General features: G+C 30.5%; 1 protein-coding gene and 1 long non-coding RNA gene across 3 annotated transcripts in view; both read right to left on the reverse strand.

Annotated features, from left to right (window-relative positions):
- Nucleotides 1-5,224: 5,224 nt before the first annotated feature.
- LOC136979447 (uncharacterized) overlaps nucleotides 5,225-18,927 on the reverse strand; it is a 218,886-nt gene continuing 205,183 nt past the window's right edge. Inside the window, exon 2 of the long non-coding RNA XR_010881388.1 lies at nucleotides 5,225-6,529. This is a non-coding gene — a long non-coding RNA (uncharacterized lncRNA). The remainder of the gene's footprint in view (nucleotides 6,530-18,927) is intronic.
- Nucleotides 8,168-18,927, reverse strand: part of LOC136978966 (rho guanine nucleotide exchange factor 3-like) — a 43,758-nt gene continuing 32,998 nt past the window's right edge. For both annotated transcript variants that reach the window (XM_067274843.1, XM_067274853.1), the window contains exons 8-14: nucleotides 16,996-17,155; nucleotides 13,071-13,129; nucleotides 12,912-12,953; nucleotides 12,703-12,804; nucleotides 12,504-12,572; nucleotides 10,975-11,176; nucleotides 8,168-8,513 (exon numbers count right to left, since the gene is read on the reverse strand). In XM_067274843.1, coding sequence (XP_067130944.1) covers nucleotides 8,212-8,513; nucleotides 10,975-11,176; nucleotides 12,504-12,572; nucleotides 12,703-12,804; nucleotides 12,912-12,953; nucleotides 13,071-13,129; nucleotides 16,996-17,155 — 936 coding nt within the window. In that variant the 3' untranslated portion in view covers nucleotides 8,168-8,211. The remainder of the gene's footprint in view (nucleotides 8,514-10,974; nucleotides 11,177-12,503; nucleotides 12,573-12,702; nucleotides 12,805-12,911; nucleotides 12,954-13,070; nucleotides 13,130-16,995; nucleotides 17,156-18,927) is intronic.

Here is an 18,927-nt window from a genome sequence, read left to right on the forward strand (position 1 = left end):
ATTTCATATCGAAGGATTTTTAAAATGATCGAAATATTCGAAAATGTGATTCAATTATTTTATCATCAACCTGTCTATTCTAAAAATTTTCTACTTCTCATCCCTTCGTTCCTTCCTTTTTTGTCTTCCTATCTCTGGTTTGCCCCTCTATTTTCCAATTCAGTACTATATTCGCTCATCGATTGTATTGTTTTACCTTTATTGTCTACGCATTCTTGTAATGTTAATTCTATCATTGATCGTTCCATTATTTTTCTTATCAATTTGTTAGAATCTGATGAAGCACTTAACAATTTTCTCCCCATATATATATATAAGAATATGAATAGTTGGATGCCTTTCAGAATTAAGGTTATGCCATTTTTGTTGAAGATAAAATTTGAATGGATCTCATACAGGAAATTCATTTATATTCTTTCAATTTCCATTTAATGTCATTTTTCCATGTCTGTAATCTAAAGGTAGCAATAAGAAGTGTTGACTTTTATAAAAATTGCTCCAAATGACATGAAAACCAATCTTTCGTAATTTCGAATTCCAATTCTTTGATTTTGAAAATTAGGAAGTAAATGCGATTATTTCTTCGAGACAATTTATTTATAAAAGCTAATATGTATTAGAATTTTGTTCGCTTATTCGCAGAGAATGTGACTAAAGAAATCAACATTAAGATTTCGAAATATATTGTCTGCTAACGTGTAAAATTATCAGTTTTACACTAAGCTTCGAAATCGTGTCAAGGTGACACCCACTTTTTGTGGTGGTTTTAATTTCCAAAAAAACCTGATTACTAGACAAGCAACTCTTTTTCGCTGCATTTTTAACTGTCCGGGCAACATTTGGTGGCGCCATCTGTTACAAAAAGTTTCAAAACCTTTTGCCATTTGATTTTAAAAAATTATAAAATACATTTTTATAGTAATGATTGGTTTATAAAAAAATTGTAAATGCTGATAACGAGTAAAATTGTCATTAAGTCCGACCCTACTCGAGATATGACCTGGGGCGGATTAAGGCTCCCAGCCGTCCTACCCCTACACAGAGTTGCCGCCCTTATAGAAAACAATAAAAACAAATTTTTGGGACTAAAGTTGTTGGTGTGGGAAGCCCATAAAATAAGTTACTTAACAGGTAGCCCACAACCTAAACTGTTAACCTAATCCCGCAGCACGAGCGACTCCGTTTTTTTAAATCGAAAACTATATGTTGAAAACAAGACTCGCCACCAAAACATTTTAGACTAGCTCAGTGATTCCTAAACTTTTTCGATCCACCGCCCCCTTTGTTTCATAAAGTTATACCAAACGCCCCCTAACCCATTTTCTCGTGTGTGAGAAAGGATTGGAAATATTCTTAAGAAAACTTTTCTATGAATCTCACTCTTTGTGCCCTTACCGTACACTGTTCTCAACATCTGGAAACTATTAAACGCAATGTTTCCTCTTATCAGTTTAACAGAGGAAAGGGAACGGCTGTCAGTGACCCCAACTTTTGCCTTTGGTTCAGTACCCTGCCTCCAGCGCCTCCCTAGATTTGCTCACCGCCCACAAGGGGGCGTTATCGCCCACTTTTAGAAACGCTGCTCTAGCTAGCTCTTCTATAGATGAAAATTTTTATTTTATATTGGAAAAGCTTGGCTTGTAAAAAAATTCATCAACGAACTTAATTTGGCTATTATACATTAAAACTGTATACCTGGATTTTGTTTTTTAACGCTTGTGATATTTTAAACATTTCTCGCATTAACTTTGAAGGAGCTTACAACGTATTTTTTGCCACGCAATGTTGTATCCTAACATTTATATTGCACTTTGCACGGTCTTATGTATAATGGTTTCTAACTGTGAAAGATCGCAAATAATTTTTAACGCGTCGTAAGATGGAAAACGAACGACCCAAAGTACAGACCAATTAAATTTATTAGCCTTGTTATGTATAGAAGCAGAATTATATCAACAAATGAATTATGATGATTTTCTAATTGCAAATTTATCAATTAAAGTGCGTAAACAGAGTACATTGTAATATTTTTTTTGAGTTAAAAAAATTGTTATACTTTTTGTAAGAGGTTTAGTGTTTTATTTTTTGTAATAATAAAAATTGTGACAGAGACCAAAATATCTTTATTACAATGCATTAATAAAAAAAACAGGCTCACAGGAGCGGCAGATTGAAACAAAAAATTTTCTTTCTTCATGGTGGTTGCCGCCCTTAATCCGCTGCTAGATTTGGCAGACGACTCCCTTTATCTCCCCAACCCCTCGATCTTTACAACCAAAATTTATTAGCATCAATTCCCTAATAAACCTCTACAAAATTTCAGAATTTTCGACAAAAAGCACAGGAGTTAAGCTTCAAGCAGGGTGAACAAAATCGACACGATACACACAAACATCCCTACATACAGGGGGGAAAAAACCCGAATTTTTTTGTATTTCTCTACGTTTCAAGGCCACGACTCTAAAAATGTAAAAATCTTGTGGGTCACTTTTGACCGATCGCCATACTTCCCTCTGTTGTTACTTTCCCGGCTCTGTTATATTAACATATAACAGAATAAACGAATAGCAACAAATATCCAGTTTTAACTTTTCATTAAACAAAATTATTCAAACAATTATTAATAACTGAAGATATATTTTCTAAATACAAATGGTGTTCCGTTTCCGGTTAGTGCTCTGGTAAAATCGCATAGTGTGAGCACCTCGTCGGCGGTAAGAGGTCAGAGCGATCGTGAGAGAGACCTTTCGTCATCTAGCGTGAACTAGGTTTTACTGATATCGTTAAAAAAATAATTCGTTTATACTACAATATAAAAAAGTAATTTTCAAACCGTGCTCGTTATTTCTCCCGTTTAATGTTAAAATTTGCTCGATGTTCTCTTTGAAAGAACACGTTTCCAGCGTTAAAACAGGACACCCGTAATTATTGCTGGATATCGACTTCGACAAGCTATTTTAGGATATCCTAACGGATAGCGCCATACACAATTACAGTATATTTTTAACAATAATAATAAATTTATTTTTAAAATTATTATTAACAGCCGGGAGTTATGCAACCCGTTGCTGTACTTTATAGATTATATAGTAGAGCGAATAGAGTAATTATTGATATAATTAAAGAAAACTGATCATTTATTTCAACAAAAGCTATAGAGAGGTTTCATGTCGACATCACGAGTGACGTCATGAGCATGCGCAATTGTCCAGCGCCATCGTTGTGACTTGTTTACGTTTTGTGTGTGTTCACGTGCGTTTTAACTGGAGTTCTTGTGTTGTTTTTTTTCGTCGCGAATGATGATGCTATGATGATTTGTTGTGTAATTGGGTGTAATGCTAGTTCACTCAAGAACAAAGGAACATCATTTTTTAAAATTCCCGGCATTATTTGTCATCAAGGATCCCAAACTGAGCAGCTTTCACAACAAAGGCAAACTGCATGGCTCTCGAGAAATAACCGGAAAAATTTCAATACGAATAAAGTGAATATCAATACAAGAGTTTGTCAGAAACATTTCATTTCAATATTTACATTAATAAACACTAAATTATATTTTAAAACCTAAAAGAGTTTACTGATTTGCTTATATTAATTTATTTCGGTATAGTGCATTTATAAATGAATAACTAATGTAATTTCAAGCTTTAGCTACTGCAAACTTATAAAAGTTACACGTTAAAACTAAAAGCAAGTAGGCTTATTATATGCTAATTTCAACTAGAAAATAAAGGAACAATTTGAATTAAAAAAATTGCCACAGCTGTTTTTAATCAGACTATTTTACTTTCAGACATAAATTCTTAGTTAAGAAATACGTAAAAACACGAGTTTTACGTACAAACAAAAGAAAACATATGTTTCCAAGCAATATTATTTGGCTGTTATTCATTACTTTTACTTTTATATCAGGAGAAACCCAGCCACTTGTTAAATAGTTATGGGCCTCTAAAGATTTATAAGCTTTCATTTGTGACAGGGTGTAGAAATTTGTTGTCAAAACCAAATAGTTTATAATGTCACCAAATCCATTGGCCTTTTTGTGCTCTCTGAGCGGTAAAGGGCCTAAAACCACAAAGAAAAAAAAAAAAAAAAAAATGTCACCAAATCCTACTTTCGGCCACAACTCTTGATCTACGACTTAGTCTGATAAACTGGCTTCGTATGGATCGCCTTGACATAACGAAATTTTCTCTTCGTATAGAGCTGCATCTCGTCCTGTTAGACTGCTAGAATAGCCCGCAAGAAAAAAAGTCTTTTTTAACTTAATCCATGATAATAGACTGCAGTATTTTTGTACGTTTAAACTAAAAAAAGAAGTCGAACAACAAACCACGTGCAAGCTAAGCCAGCGAAAACTACCACAAAAATGGCGAATGGGCGGAGCAAACGTGTGTTTTATCACGTGACTAGCGACCTTGAAACCTCTCTATAGTAGGGCGAGCAGCATGGTAACCAGACAGCTAACGAGATGCAAATTGACTCATAAGTGAGTGATTATTACCCAATAATGGACCAAATCTTTCAAAAATTTCGATGTAGGAAAATTTATTTTGAAAAATTCAAGAATATCGGTTCCTTTGCGTCAAATTTCAAAGAAAAAATATCATTACCATCTTATATGCCTCATATTTTTCAGTATAGATTAAATTTTGTGCCAAAATGTTTTCTAAAGAAAAGAAATTATTTCACTGCAATTATCGCCCTGTTCTAAACCAAACATTTTTCGGAGTCTGTGTTACCCTATGTTCTGCTAAAAATATTTTAGTTTCGGCAATTTTTCAAAGTAAACAAGTTTATTTGACGGTGCCCACCAGTAGCCCAGTGGATAAAACCACCGAACGCTGGTTGTTCGGTGGTTTTATCCACTCGTGGGTTCGCGCGTCGCCAACGGGCTGGCCACGAGGAGTATTCCTGGTTTTCTTTACGTTTGTAAAGGGCCGTCCATAAATTACGTAAGGATGATTTTGGCCATTCTAGACCCCCACCCACCCGTGTAAGAAACCGTAATATTTTCTTTGATCCCCTCCCTTCCCTATCTTACGTAATATTTAGGCATGATTTTATAGAAAGATTTTAACGAAAAAAAATTTTTTTACGAAACCCTAAAAACCTTAGGTCCAAAATATATAATTATTAATTAGTTAATATGTACAGCACTATTATTTATAAAAGACTTTATACTTTTAAATTTGTTCACATAAACATTTAATGAATTCGAATGAACAATTTATTTTAAGAACTTTATTTTTTAATTATTAACAATCTTTTTATCATCATCATCATTAATCAACGTATTACATTCATTTTTATACTAATTTTAACAAAAGGACGTAAAAAACTTTGACAGATCGATTAGCACGTGTAAACAGAAACGTCATACAAAATAAAACAAGAGAGAATAGAAATCACATTCAGTTGCCATATTAATTACATCTTGGCTAAGTCTAAGAAAATAAACTATAGGCTGATAAAATGTGCTAGATGCACCTGGGTATTAAATCATAAAGCATGTAAATCCTATAATAATGGGGCAATACAACCAATGCTACTATACGCCGCCTCTAGCTGGGGGTCATGTAACTAGTAAAAATTCAGTAGCAAGTAAATTACTCTCTTCAAAGACAGTTTGCCATCAGAATTTTAGTGCTGCAGAACTGTTTCTACTAATGCCTCTCTGATACTAGCAGAGCTCCTTCCTCTGCCACTTTAGAACATTTTCTAAATACAAACTACTACATCAGAACTACAAACATCAACACTCAACAGCAGTCTCTACTGCTATCTACTGTTCATATGCTATCATATTGCAATTATCCTATCTCTGATCATCACCCTGTAAACAAAGTTATCCCCAGGGTACATTTGGTGCCATCTGCTTCCTCCATAGATAACCATGCAGACATTACTATCTACACAGATGGACTAAAAGCTCCCTTCATGTTGGCTCAAGTATCTATCTTCCTCCAAACTGACATATTTTGCCCAAAATATGTTAGAAGGTAGAATACCTCAGTCTATTAAGCTGAAGAAGATGCTGACTACCAAGCTGTTCAGTGAGCCACTTCACTACCAAACAAAACTATCAATATTTACAGTGATTCTCAGTCTGTCCTAAAAGCTCTATTAAACCCCAACTGCAATAGCATAAAATCAGATAAACCCAGCACCATATTAAAAATCTTGTAAATAAGATAACTTTTATATTTTTTCCTGGCCATACTGGCATACTTGGAAATGAAAAAGCTGACTTTGAGGCTGTCAGCTGCAAAGGACACTGACTTGGACTACACATCCCTCTCTCACATAGCAGCCTTACAAATTATATTCATGACGTTATACAAAAGTGGAATCAACAATGGTTGAGCAGTAAAACTGGTAGAATAACAAGATTTTATTTTCCTAGTGTTAAATGCAGGTTCTCATCACCACTTAGAGATTTAATGTTTGCTACTGCTCAACTACTTACTGAGCATGATAATTTTAGAAGCTACCTGGCAATGTATAACTGGGCAGAAACTGCCTCTTGCTTTTGCTCTACAGAAAACCTAGATACCATCAACCATATGATCTATCATTGTCCAATTTACGATCAACATAGGTTTATTCTGAAATTAGAAATCTGTACACTTGGTTTCAGGTGGCCATGTCCACTCAACATGCTTGTTCAGAAACCACTGTTTGATGCTTTTTACAATTATGTTCAAAATATATGGAAGAAAAGACTAATTTCTAGTTTTACATTTTAGTTTTCACTAAAAGCTGAATACTAATTTTATGTTTACTTTGTATCATGTATTTTGGTTTATGTATTCTTAGTGTTATACACCCATAGGAGTGGTGCACTTATTCTAATAAAGAGAGAAACCACCACACGGCTTTTCTCCCATGATAAAAAAAAAGTGTGTAGAGTGTGAGTCTGCTAGCATTATTATTCTAACATGTCACACTTGACGGCATTAGTACAATGAGCATTCTTAATAGAAACCCTTTTATAATGCACTGTTCAAAGAAGGAAGAGCAGGATGGCAATGAAAGTTCTGACCAAAGGGAAGTATTGTTTCCATGATTAGCAATTTGCAATAAAAAAATCTGAATTTTTTTTAATACATACAGATAAAATTAATAATAAAAGATCAACTTACATTCGGGGTTTTTTTTTTTCAAAAAGTGAGGATTCCAAAATTGAGAATCCACTTATATTCAGGCAAATACCGTACTTCTTTTAATTCTTAAATTTATAATTCAAAAGTATACATGTTTAAAAGTACTGTACTTATTTTTTCCACCATTGCCATATCAATCATTAAACAGGTCAAAAACATTTTCAGTAAAACTTGCCTTAGTAAAACTCCAGCAATAAAATTGTTCTTACCATTTCTTCTCCTTTTCATTAAAATTGTTTCATTTACCAGGAAAAAAGTATTTCTTGTTTAATTGGCAGTAGTGTTATTGTCATACATAACTTCTTTAGCTAGTCATACAATTTATACTAAAACAAAAAGTAATTTCCATGTCTATTGCTAGAGGTAGCAAATGCTGATCAGGACCACCATCTCATCTGTGTTATAACAAATTTGCACTAAACATTTTAATATTAAATGAAGGATATTTTTATTCTATTTTTGTTTGTTTCCAAAACAAAAATTAAAAGTTCAAAGTATTCAAAGAAACTTTACTGCAAACTTCTTTAACATCAAAAAAGAAGTTTATACAATCCCCTGTAGTGTAAGGAACTATAAAATTTGAAAATGTTAAAATCTTTTGGTATAAATATAAATCAATGAAAATCATAACTTTAAAAATGAATTTTATAATTATGTAAATGTTTTATACAATACAATTAAATGCTTTGGGAATTATTAAAAATATTTATTTTTGTTAATACAAATAATACTGTTAAAGATTAAAGCCAATTCTTACATTAGTTTGTAAAGATTTAATTTAAAATAAAAATTTTAGAAGAAATAAATATATACCATATTTATATTTATATTGCAATTAATATATGCAATAACTGATATACAGTACTTGATATATACTCAAACTGTTGATATATATTGTGTAAATAAGTAAAGCAATACCTTTACTGATTTATACAATTAATGGCAAATCAAATATCAAAAGCTGCTATAAAAATTTTCTCCTCCAAGAATATACAGTAAAATTCTGTTTACATACTTTATTTACATTCATTTTATAACAATATAGTTACATCACAGTGTTATTTAATCTGAGGTTAACAAGGGATCTTGTTTTAACTCTGTGGTTTGTGTCATTACAGGGGGGAGAAAACTCTCTGGCATTGAGAGAGATCTTTGATTCATTGCGTTGCTTCAATACTGGTCTACTCAGAAATCCTCCCTCGTCGTCATCCTTTCCGTTATCCGTAAACTTAATAGCCACCGACGATAATTTTTTTAACCATTGTTTTTTACTATGCTCGCTGTCGGCTCTTAAAGTATAAGAACTGTGTGATTCATCAACAGAAGATACTGAAAATGCATTCTTTGCTGGAAAAATATTATATAATTTGAAATAATTAAATTAAATTATCGCTTTAGAAATTTTGTCCCTGAGAAGTATAAAATATGTATATTTAAAAATACAAAATAGTAGTGATATCAAACAAATAAAAAATTTAATTTCTAGATTTTTTTAGAAATATCAAAATTAATTCTATTAATGTTAGCACAAAATGACAGTGTAATCATTTACTTTTATTTTAAACTACATTTAATTTGGTCTATACTCTAAAAATGCATTTAAATTAAAAGAAAGTAATACACACTTTTTGAAATTCTGTTTCAAGAATTAATTTTATGATATAGAATGGTATGTTGTAATGTACACATAGTGTAATTTTTTTAGAAATCAGTATCAGCAGGACAGAGGCTAAGGGTACTGAGATAATAGCACCCCCAGTCCTGCTATACGTTACATTTACACTGTTGTACAGTTTCAAAGACCACTTAGCATTTAATAAGGAATATCGCATATATATAATCTTTCTTTTTTTTTGACAGGTTTAAATTGATGTTTTAAGCTGCCTTTTACATTATAATTTGAAAAATAAAAATAAGTAATAAAAATTTTCCTAATGTAAATGATATCTTATGTTTGCAACAAAACTAATCTATAAATTATAATTCCAAATGAAAAGTCAAATAACATTTAATGTCTGTTTTGGAAATTAGAAGATATTATAACTGAACATTGATCAAGTTATAATTTTTGACAATATAGTTACTGTAACATGAGTACAAGATACTAGGACATTGCGTGACTTTGTCATATTGCGACAGAACTGAAGCAGAGCCTGAAGAAAAGAAGCAATCTCCGCAACTATTAGGCATAGAAGAGGCAATTCTTGAACAGTACCTGATGGACATGGACGATGAACTTTGCACTTGCTGCCACAAAAAAGGCTATCCTCATACCTGCAGGCCATGGAAGACATGGTCTTTGCACTAGCCAGGTACAGAGAGACGATCTGTGATTTGTTCATTTTTTTCATCTATTTTCCATTAGGTGCACTTGTTGCATCAGAGAGCAAGGACTGTCATCACTGTAATACCTTCGTATATCTAAAACAAAGTCATAGACTCCCATTTTTACTTTCCTGGCTCTGTTATAGATAACAGAGGAAAAGTGTAGCAATCAGTCAAAAAATGAGCTTCTCCAAGAATTTTACATTTTTGGACTTAGGGGACCTCGAAATGTCGAGAAATGCAAAAACATTCAGTTTTTTTTTCTGTTTTGTATGGATATTAATGTGTGCATGTGTAACATGATTTTGTTTACCCTCTTTAAAGCTTAATACCCCTATGCTTTCAACAATTTCTGAAATTTTGCAAGAATGTTTTTGTATTAGAAAGATTCATGCTATTAAATTTTGGTGGTTTAAGGTCGATGGGGTGGGGAGATAAAGGGCGATTGTGTGCCATATCTCAAGTAGGGTCAGACTTAATGACAATTTTACTCGTTATTAGCATTTACAAATTTTTGTAAAACATCCCTAGCCTCAAAATTAAGTTTTTTACCATTTTATAATAATTAATAACCAGGGCTGTGGAGTTGGAGTCATGGAGTTTTGGTGTTTTAGTCAGAGTCGGAGTCATCAAAAATCCCCCCAACTCAAACTCCTTTTTACTTTCTCAACTTGTTATGCATATAAAAAACAAAAAATATTTTACGTGTCACATTTGACCCTTCAAGTTTTTTGCAAATCTATACATTTGGAGATCTCCCAAACCCAAAAAATGTCAAATAAATTGAAAAATTTGCATGTGCATGAATGTTGGTGTCTAATTTGTTATTTTCTTTATTCTGTTCTGAAATATTAAACAATATCTCAGAATGAGTAAACTTTAAGAAACAAAATTTGGCACAGTATCATGTGTATAAAGGGCATTAATGCTATTAAATTTTAGTTCTTAATTAAAGGTCGACAGGGTAGAGATATAGAAGGGGTCATGTGTCATATCTCCAGTGTGGTTGGAGTTAATGAATATTTTACTCGTTATTAGCATTCACAATCTTATAATATAATTGTTAATAATAATACTAATAATAAGTTCAGAGTTCAAATGGTTAGGAGTTAAAAGTTGAAATTTGGTACACAGTTAGGATACGTCATAAGAATGTAACTAAGAAGGAATTTTTCAAACGTATCCAGAGTTCTTAAGGATTACCCTGAAGAACTCTGTTTCTTCAGGGTAATCTGTACTATTTTAGATGTGGTTTTTTGCATTTTTGGGAAAATTCAAAATAAATATTTACTACTAACATAAAATTAAACAGTATTACAATAATAATATATAGATACAACAAGTAGTATAAAAAATAGCTAGATATTACAATATTGTTATCTGATGATCACAGTTTAAGATGTTTAAAATCAATGCTTAAATTATTAATTTTTAATTTTACATAATATTAAATATATAATTAAATATAATGTTATTTACATACCCAGATTAGTGCTAGAAGTAAATGCATTGCGAAATGATCCTCCCATTTTTATACTCCCATCTTTGATGTCAGTTACTACAAGCTGATGTCTAGGAATTGGATTTTGATAAACTTGATACATCGTTTTATATTTCAGATTTTTATGTCTCGTAGTTTGATGAGATAATAAAAATCCATTGTCAAATAAAAATGCATGCAATTTCTGTTTAAAAGAAAAACTTGTGTTTATTAAATTTAAAAGCAAGTTTTCTTCTGCTTAAAACAAAAAGTTACAGATAAACTCCTCTTGTAATTTTCTAAAACTTTTATAAATTCAGACATTTGTATCCATTTAATGGAATCATGCAAATGATAAATTCTAAAATGTAATTTTTGTAATAATTCTAATTATCATTGTCATTATAACAACACAAGTAGCTAGACAGAGTTTTTTTTTTTGTTATTTCATAAAATTTTTTAATATTTTAACAATAACATTTGTAATATGGCAAACCATTATATTTGAAATATTTACTACAAAATTTATTTTCAATATTTTGAACATTGTATCTCTTAAATGTGGTTTTCTATTGCTAAAAATGATATATGAAAATTAAATTTTATTCATACAGAACCCCAGCTATCCCAATAGATAATGAAGACTGATGTTACACCACCTTGGATAACAAAACACTAGGATAATATAGATGACCCAACCATTATGGATTAAAAATTACTAATATAAAAGATGTGTGTGTTATATAACTTCTACATTCTTTTTAGTCTAGACCATAGTGAATTTAATCACATATAATAATTTTTACATCATTTATTATACTGCTAACACACGAGTTTTAAGAATAAAAATGTGTATTATTTTAGTTACACTTTAATATGAATAATTTGTCTCACATTGAAGTTAAATGATAAAAGATAACAACAGAAACAGATCATTTTGTAATATATTTTATCATTTTAAACTTTCTTTTATGAATCACAGTGTAAGAAAAGTAGTATATTCACTTGCAGGTACACCTCGGATAATCAGAGTTCTATTATATTTAAACTCAAAAATATGAAATTATAGCATATGTAAAATAAGCAATTTTGCAGACAACTGTAATGTAATCAGTTATTTTTAGCTAAAATTCTTTTGAATGCATGTCCTGAAGACTGGTTATAATCACATTGAAAATATTTTTAGTTTATTTTACTTGAGAAATCTGTTGTGGTAGTTTATTCTCACAAACTAAAAGTACGACTCACTAATAATTTAATTTTTTATGAACAAAGTTATTAAATTTTGATTTAATCTGTAAATTAAAAGTCTATAAAGATCAATTAAAACTATAAGAATTGATAATTTTGTTATTTAAATCTTACATACACAATTTTATTCTGAATATATCATTTGTGTTTTTAATAATTTATTATAATATAATAAAATCTAAATTAAATCCATTAACCTTTTCAAGTAAAAATAAATAAATCCTTAATTGTACTTAAATAAGTATGCTAAATATTGCTATTTTATACCAAATTTAACTTACAGTTCCTCGATTGTTTCTGAGAACACCAGAACATAAAACTGATGAAGATTCTTCTAGAAAACTGTTTTTCTGTTTAGATAATATAATTTAATAAACACACATTTATAATTTTAAGTTTATTTATATATTACATAAGTTTAAAAATACATGTTTATTTTCAGAACAAACAGAATTAACAAAAAATATTTGTAATATTTACCTGCTGAGTGTGTACAAAATATAATTTTTCCAAAACAAATTGACAATCTGCTTGTCCAGTACACTGATCTACTGATTGTATAATTTTTTCAACTTCAGAAATCTAATTTTAAAAAAAATTGATTATATTAAATAATTGTTTACATGTTTGTCTAAACAAAAATTATTATTAAACTTAAGCTTTATATATCAGAATAAAGTGATACTTACTGCTTTCGGTAATAATATCTTGTCTATATTATCTTCTGGTGACTAAAAAATTTTATTTTATTGATTAAAAATTATATAAGCATTTTACTAGTAAAAAGTGTGAAATTATTGAAATTTATTTCATTAATTTTATAAAAATAAACAATTTAAAATGCTTACATGTTTTAATATTCTTTGCAGTAACAAAGGATATTTTACTAGTCTGTTTCTAGGAATATCTAGAAACAAAAACATGATTTATATCAATTTTAAATAATAATAAAACTTTTGATTTTAAGCTATGAAATAACTAAATAAAAGAAAAACACTTATGTTAGAAATACAAGTTGTTTATATCATATAAATTTGGAGAAATTATTATAGTCAAAATTATTTGGAAAATATACAATAAAAAAACACACATTTATCTGAAAGGCAAGTAAAAAGATTACAGTAATACCTTGGTTTTCGTTGACTTCAGTTATCAGTTTTGGATTTCATTGATTTTTTCTGTGAAAAATTTGTCTTGGTTTTCATTGGTTGCCTCGGATTTCGTTGGTGTGCCCAAGTACTGTTGCTGCTAATTTTGTGAAAACAAAAGGTGACCCACACATTTCCCTGCTCAGTGTTGTGTTGTCTCTCATTGATGTAGCATTACCCCACACATCTAGCCAAACAATTCCATTACTTTCCTTTTCCTTTTGCTCCATTATGAGAGCAAAGAAAGTATCCAGAGCCAGCAGCCCTTCGAAGAAGTCTAGGAACATGATCGAGTTGAAGAAAATCATTGAAAAATATGGGAGCGGCATTAAGATTGCTGAAACCGGCCACACGTACAGGAAGTTGCCATCCACAATAAGTTCCATTGTGGCAAACAGAAGCAATAAAAGAGGCTAATGTAGCAAAAGATGTGAATGTGTTAACAAAACAAAGATTGCAAACAATTGAAGATGTCGAACACTTAGTCTGTTATGTCAACAGCGATTTTGTTTCGGAGGCTATCATATTAGTCTTTCATTTTCATTTCATATTAATTTCTTATTGCTTTTAGTATTAAATACTATATTTATTCTCTATAAAACGGGTTTTTGGGTACTACTTTGAAGTGTCTAGAACGAATTAATTGGATTTACATTGATTCATATGGAAATAATTGCCTCAGTTATCATTGGTTTTGGATTTCACCAATTGTTTTCAGATGGATTATCGACGAAAACCAAGGTATCACTGTATATAGATTGTTTGAAAAACACACAAAAACAACAACAAAAGAAGAATGCTGGTCAAATAACTTCATGAATACTACTAAAATCCATTTGTCTTACTAGCATAGAACAAATATTTCAATTTTAAACTATTATTTAATTTCCTTAATTCAAAAAAATTAATCAATGTTCATATAATTAATAATAAATTTCATACATCTGAATATTAGTATAGCACTTTCATAAATTTTCACTAATTTTAATACTTAATACTTACCCTACTAGAAATGTATTATTATATTTCGCAAAGACTTTGGTAAAAATGACAAATGTCATATTACATTCTTCTATATATCTAGTTATTTCTAGCTTTAAAACATAACATTATGTTTTCAGCAATTAAAATATGATTTCTTTGTATATTTTAGTGTGTCTGTTAATAAATAGTGAGGACTATTTATTCAGAAATTTGAAATATAAGCAATTTTGTACAAGACTGATTCAGAATTTTGTCACCATATTTTGCAAACAAAAATCGAGTTGTTTTATTTTTTTATATACGAGTTAAGTTTAGATACGGCGCATTAACATACTAACTAATAATTGTTCAAATTTATTAATAAAAAATCAACAAATATAGTGCTGATTATGTTGATTTATCTGATGAAAATATCACAATTATGATTTAGGCCTAACTGAGATAGAAAAAATACAAATAAGCCACTTAATTTTGTTATTATTTTAAACCTGTATAGTATATGATATTACATAATTTATATATTAGGTTGGGGAAAAAGAAATCCATTATTTTGTCACTAGATGGCTGTAGTGATATATATCTCATAAAGTATTGATCAAACAAGTTGAGACTTGTGTTCGTTAGAAAAGTGACATTCTGTACTAAAAAAATTCTTTTACAGTTTTTCGATTGGTCGATTCAGTTGTGAGTTATAGGGTGTAAAAGATGGAAGTTACCAAAGAGAAAATTCGGTATGTTTTACAATTTTGCTTTGATAAAGGCGAAAATGCAAGCCAGGCGGCTGAAATTGTGAATGATGTTTATGGTCCCAATACTGTCACAGCCAATTATGCACAATTTTGGTTTCGTCGATTCCGTTCTGGTAATTTCAGTGTTAAATATGCACCTCGCATAGGTAGGCCTGTCATCAGAAATGTCGATAAAATCATGGAAATGATTGAAGTAGACCGGCATGTTAGCAGTCATAGCATTGCCCAGGAGCTAAAGATTGACCACAAAACAGTTTTAAACCATCTGCATAAAGCTGGATTCAAAAAGAAGCTCGATGTTTGGGTGCCACACGAATTGACGCAAAAAAAACATGATGGATCGAATTTCCATCTGCGAAGCCTTGGCCAAATGGAATGAAATTGACCCATTTCTTAAACGAATGGTGACTGGAGATGAGAAATGGGTCACATATGACAATATTGTGCGAAAACGATCATGGTCAAAGCGTGGTGAAGCAGCTCAAATGGTGGCCAAACCAGGAATAACGGCCAGGAAGATTTTGCTGTGCATTTGGTGGGACTATAAAGGAATCATCTACTATGAGCTGCTTCCATATGGTCAAACATTAAATTCGGACCTCTACTGTCAACAATTAGACCGTTTGAAACTAGCAATTGACCAGAAGCGGCCAGAATTGGCCAACAGGAAAGGTGTTGTTTTTCATCAGGACAATGCCAGGCCACACACATCTATCGTGACTCGCCAGAAACTCCGGGAGCTTGGTTGGGAAGTTTTGATGCATCTACCTTATAGTCCGAACCTGGCACCAAGCGATTACCATCTTTTTTTATCATTGCAAAACTTCATTAGTGATAAAAAATTGGCATCAAGAGAAGATTGTGAAAATCGCTTAGTTGAATTTTTTGCCAATAGGGACCAGGGCTTCTATGAGAGAGGCATTATGAAGTTACCTTTAAAATGGCAACAAATTATAAAACAAAACGGTGCATATTTGACTTAAATTGGACAATCCAAACCACGTTAAATAAAGTCCTGAAATAAATGTAAAAATAATGGATTTCTTTTTCCCCAACCTAATAATACTTTTTAGATATTATCAATACAAAAGTCAAATTCCTATATCCTGATAATGCTAATGCGATCTTATGTACATTTGCCGAACCGATTCAATTACGAAAAACAGCTACAGTCAGAAAAAGTCTACTAATGATATTGATACAGTACATCATTATTTTGAATAAATTCATCAATGTACTATATATTTCATACATAAAAATACAAATTTTAAAGCTATATTGCAGTTTTTAATTTTTTTTTCATTTTATCTTTATCTCTAAAACATGCCCAAATAACATTAAAGCATAATACATAAAAATAAAGCCCACACACATCAAACTTGAATAATGTACAGATAAATGTTCCCAATATCAGAAACTGTTTTTACTTTTTATCTAGTTTTAGTCAATCGTTTTTTATTTTCAGTAGAAAATACTGTAAAATTGCTTAAATCAGTCAGCACACAGATAAGGAACTAAGTCAACTGGACCAGCAGGGTAAGTGTTAATATTTATAATAAAGCATTTATTGCTAATTACTTATTTAACAACAACTTAATACTAACTGGTGTTAATTTTCTATTGACGCCATCAAATGCTGTACTTTTTCTTCATTTACAATATGAAACTGTATATGGTATTGTGTAATCACAATTTATGACATTGAGCTTATAGAAAATAGAATAGCTTGCTTAATAAGTTTTCCAGAAACAATTAGGTGTTAAAAGTAAAGGTTTACCGTATACAGATATTAAAGCAAATTTTAATTCTTTTTAAGAAAAATGTTTAAATGCATTGGTTCTTTAATTGATAAAATTTTTAGTTTGAAAATTCATTTAAACATAATGTCTCACCTAAATAATTCCATAAATCCAGTTTTCTACTAAATGGTGATTCCAAACATCTTTGCAAAAAATCTTTGAATCTTTTGTCATTCATTTTTTTCTCATCTAATGCATCTTTTGCTCTGTTCATATTTGAACAGTATGTTTCATAAGCTCTTAGATTAGGTATCTAGAATAGAAAAAAAAATTTAAGGACAAACAATATACAGATTTAAGTTAAACAATATAGATACTTTTTTAATACTCAATTTATTAAAATTTTAAAATTTAAAAAAGAAATTTATTTAATTAAAAAAGTTTAAAAATCAATTTATGATTACATAAGCTTTCCTAATTAATTATCAGTGAATATGTAAAGACACACATCTTTACAATATAGTGAATTAAATATTGAAAAAAATCATACTTCATTTTCAATCATACTACACAGTTGTTATTATAAATAATAAAAATTAAGACTAATAAAGACTAACATTAACTAAAAATAAATAATTCAATTCACTGACAAAAAGTTATGACCAGGAAGGAGGCATTGAAATTGAATAAAAATTATTAGTGTGAATACAGTGACAATTGTAAAATAGAAAATTACATTTAAATGTAGGTAAGTTTATAGTAACGATAACACAAGATAAAAAGTAATTTAAAATTAAAAGCAAATTAACATAAAATTATTTCAAATTATTTAAATAATTAAAAGATCTGTTAAAACAATTCATATATTAAATTACAGTAGAGCGTCATTTATCCGAATCAATTGGGGACTGGGGTTGTTCGGATAACTGATTATGTACGAAAAAATATATTAACCTAGCCAATGTTGAAAATTTTCTCTGTTGCGTGTTGCTTCGTGTTGAATTTTTCTCCGTTGTGTGTTACTTCGTGTTGAATTTTCATTGATTTTAAGCCTAATGAAAATTTTTATAATAATAATTGAGGCTATTGTATCGTTAAAAATTATTTCTTTATTTTGTACAAACAAAATAAATATATTGAAAAATATAAAAACAAAAAAGTTATACTTTAGAAGTTAATCTAGTATCAAAAACGTTCAATTCAGCACAACACAGTCTGACTTTTGGTTAACCGATGTTTCAGATGACCGGTTTTTGGATAAACGATACTCTACTGCACTGGTTCTCAAACTTATTTTGACCACTGCCCACTTTGAGATTAAAAAAAAACCTAGTGCCCCCAATAGTGTTACCACTCATCCGGTTTTCACCCGGACAGTCTGAGAATTGACTCACTGTCCGGCTGAACCATTAATTTTGTCCGGGAATTTCGTAGAAATTTTCGACCTTTTGTTTTTTTGCTCGTACATCCATAAACGTCTTCTATGGATCTAGATTATCTGTTCTTTCTTTCTTAATTTAGGTTACATACGTTACTCCTATGCAAGCCCCTAGTCCTTAACTGTAACTGATTTAGAACCGGCATGAATGCAAGTTCATTCATGCTATAAGTGTATTCAGCTATAAGTCAACGTGTTAGAAATATTCAAGTTGTGACCTTCAATAAAAAATAAAAAATATATAAAATGTCAGCATTTTATATATAATCCGTCAAATTTTTATAGATAGAATTTGTCTGCCATCGCTCCTCTAGATTTCCTTAACGCCCCTAATTTTCTTCGAGCCTTCTACTGCCCCCCTGAAAGCCTGTAACGCCCACAAGAGGGCGTTATCGCCAACTTTGAGAAACGCTGCTCTACTGTATTTACAGAATCTTAAAGGAACATTTGACTACAATAATAAATTGATATATGATTTAAGGTGTCATAGCACTAGTCAAGTCCACAATATTATGTTCTTTCCAAAATTCTAAAATGCATTTTTTTAACCTACTTTTTACTTATCAAAAGTATAGGTGCATCTTAGAATCAATAGGGTCTTACATTTTCAGTCCAAAACAACAATCATGAACAAACTGAGATGTATT

Source organism: Centruroides vittatus, unplaced genomic scaffold (assembly GCF_030686945.1).
Source record: "Centruroides vittatus isolate TY-2023 unplaced genomic scaffold, ASM3068694v2 contig_1154, whole genome shotgun sequence".
NCBI lineage: Eukaryota > Metazoa > Arthropoda > Arachnida > Scorpiones > Buthidae > Centruroides > Centruroides vittatus.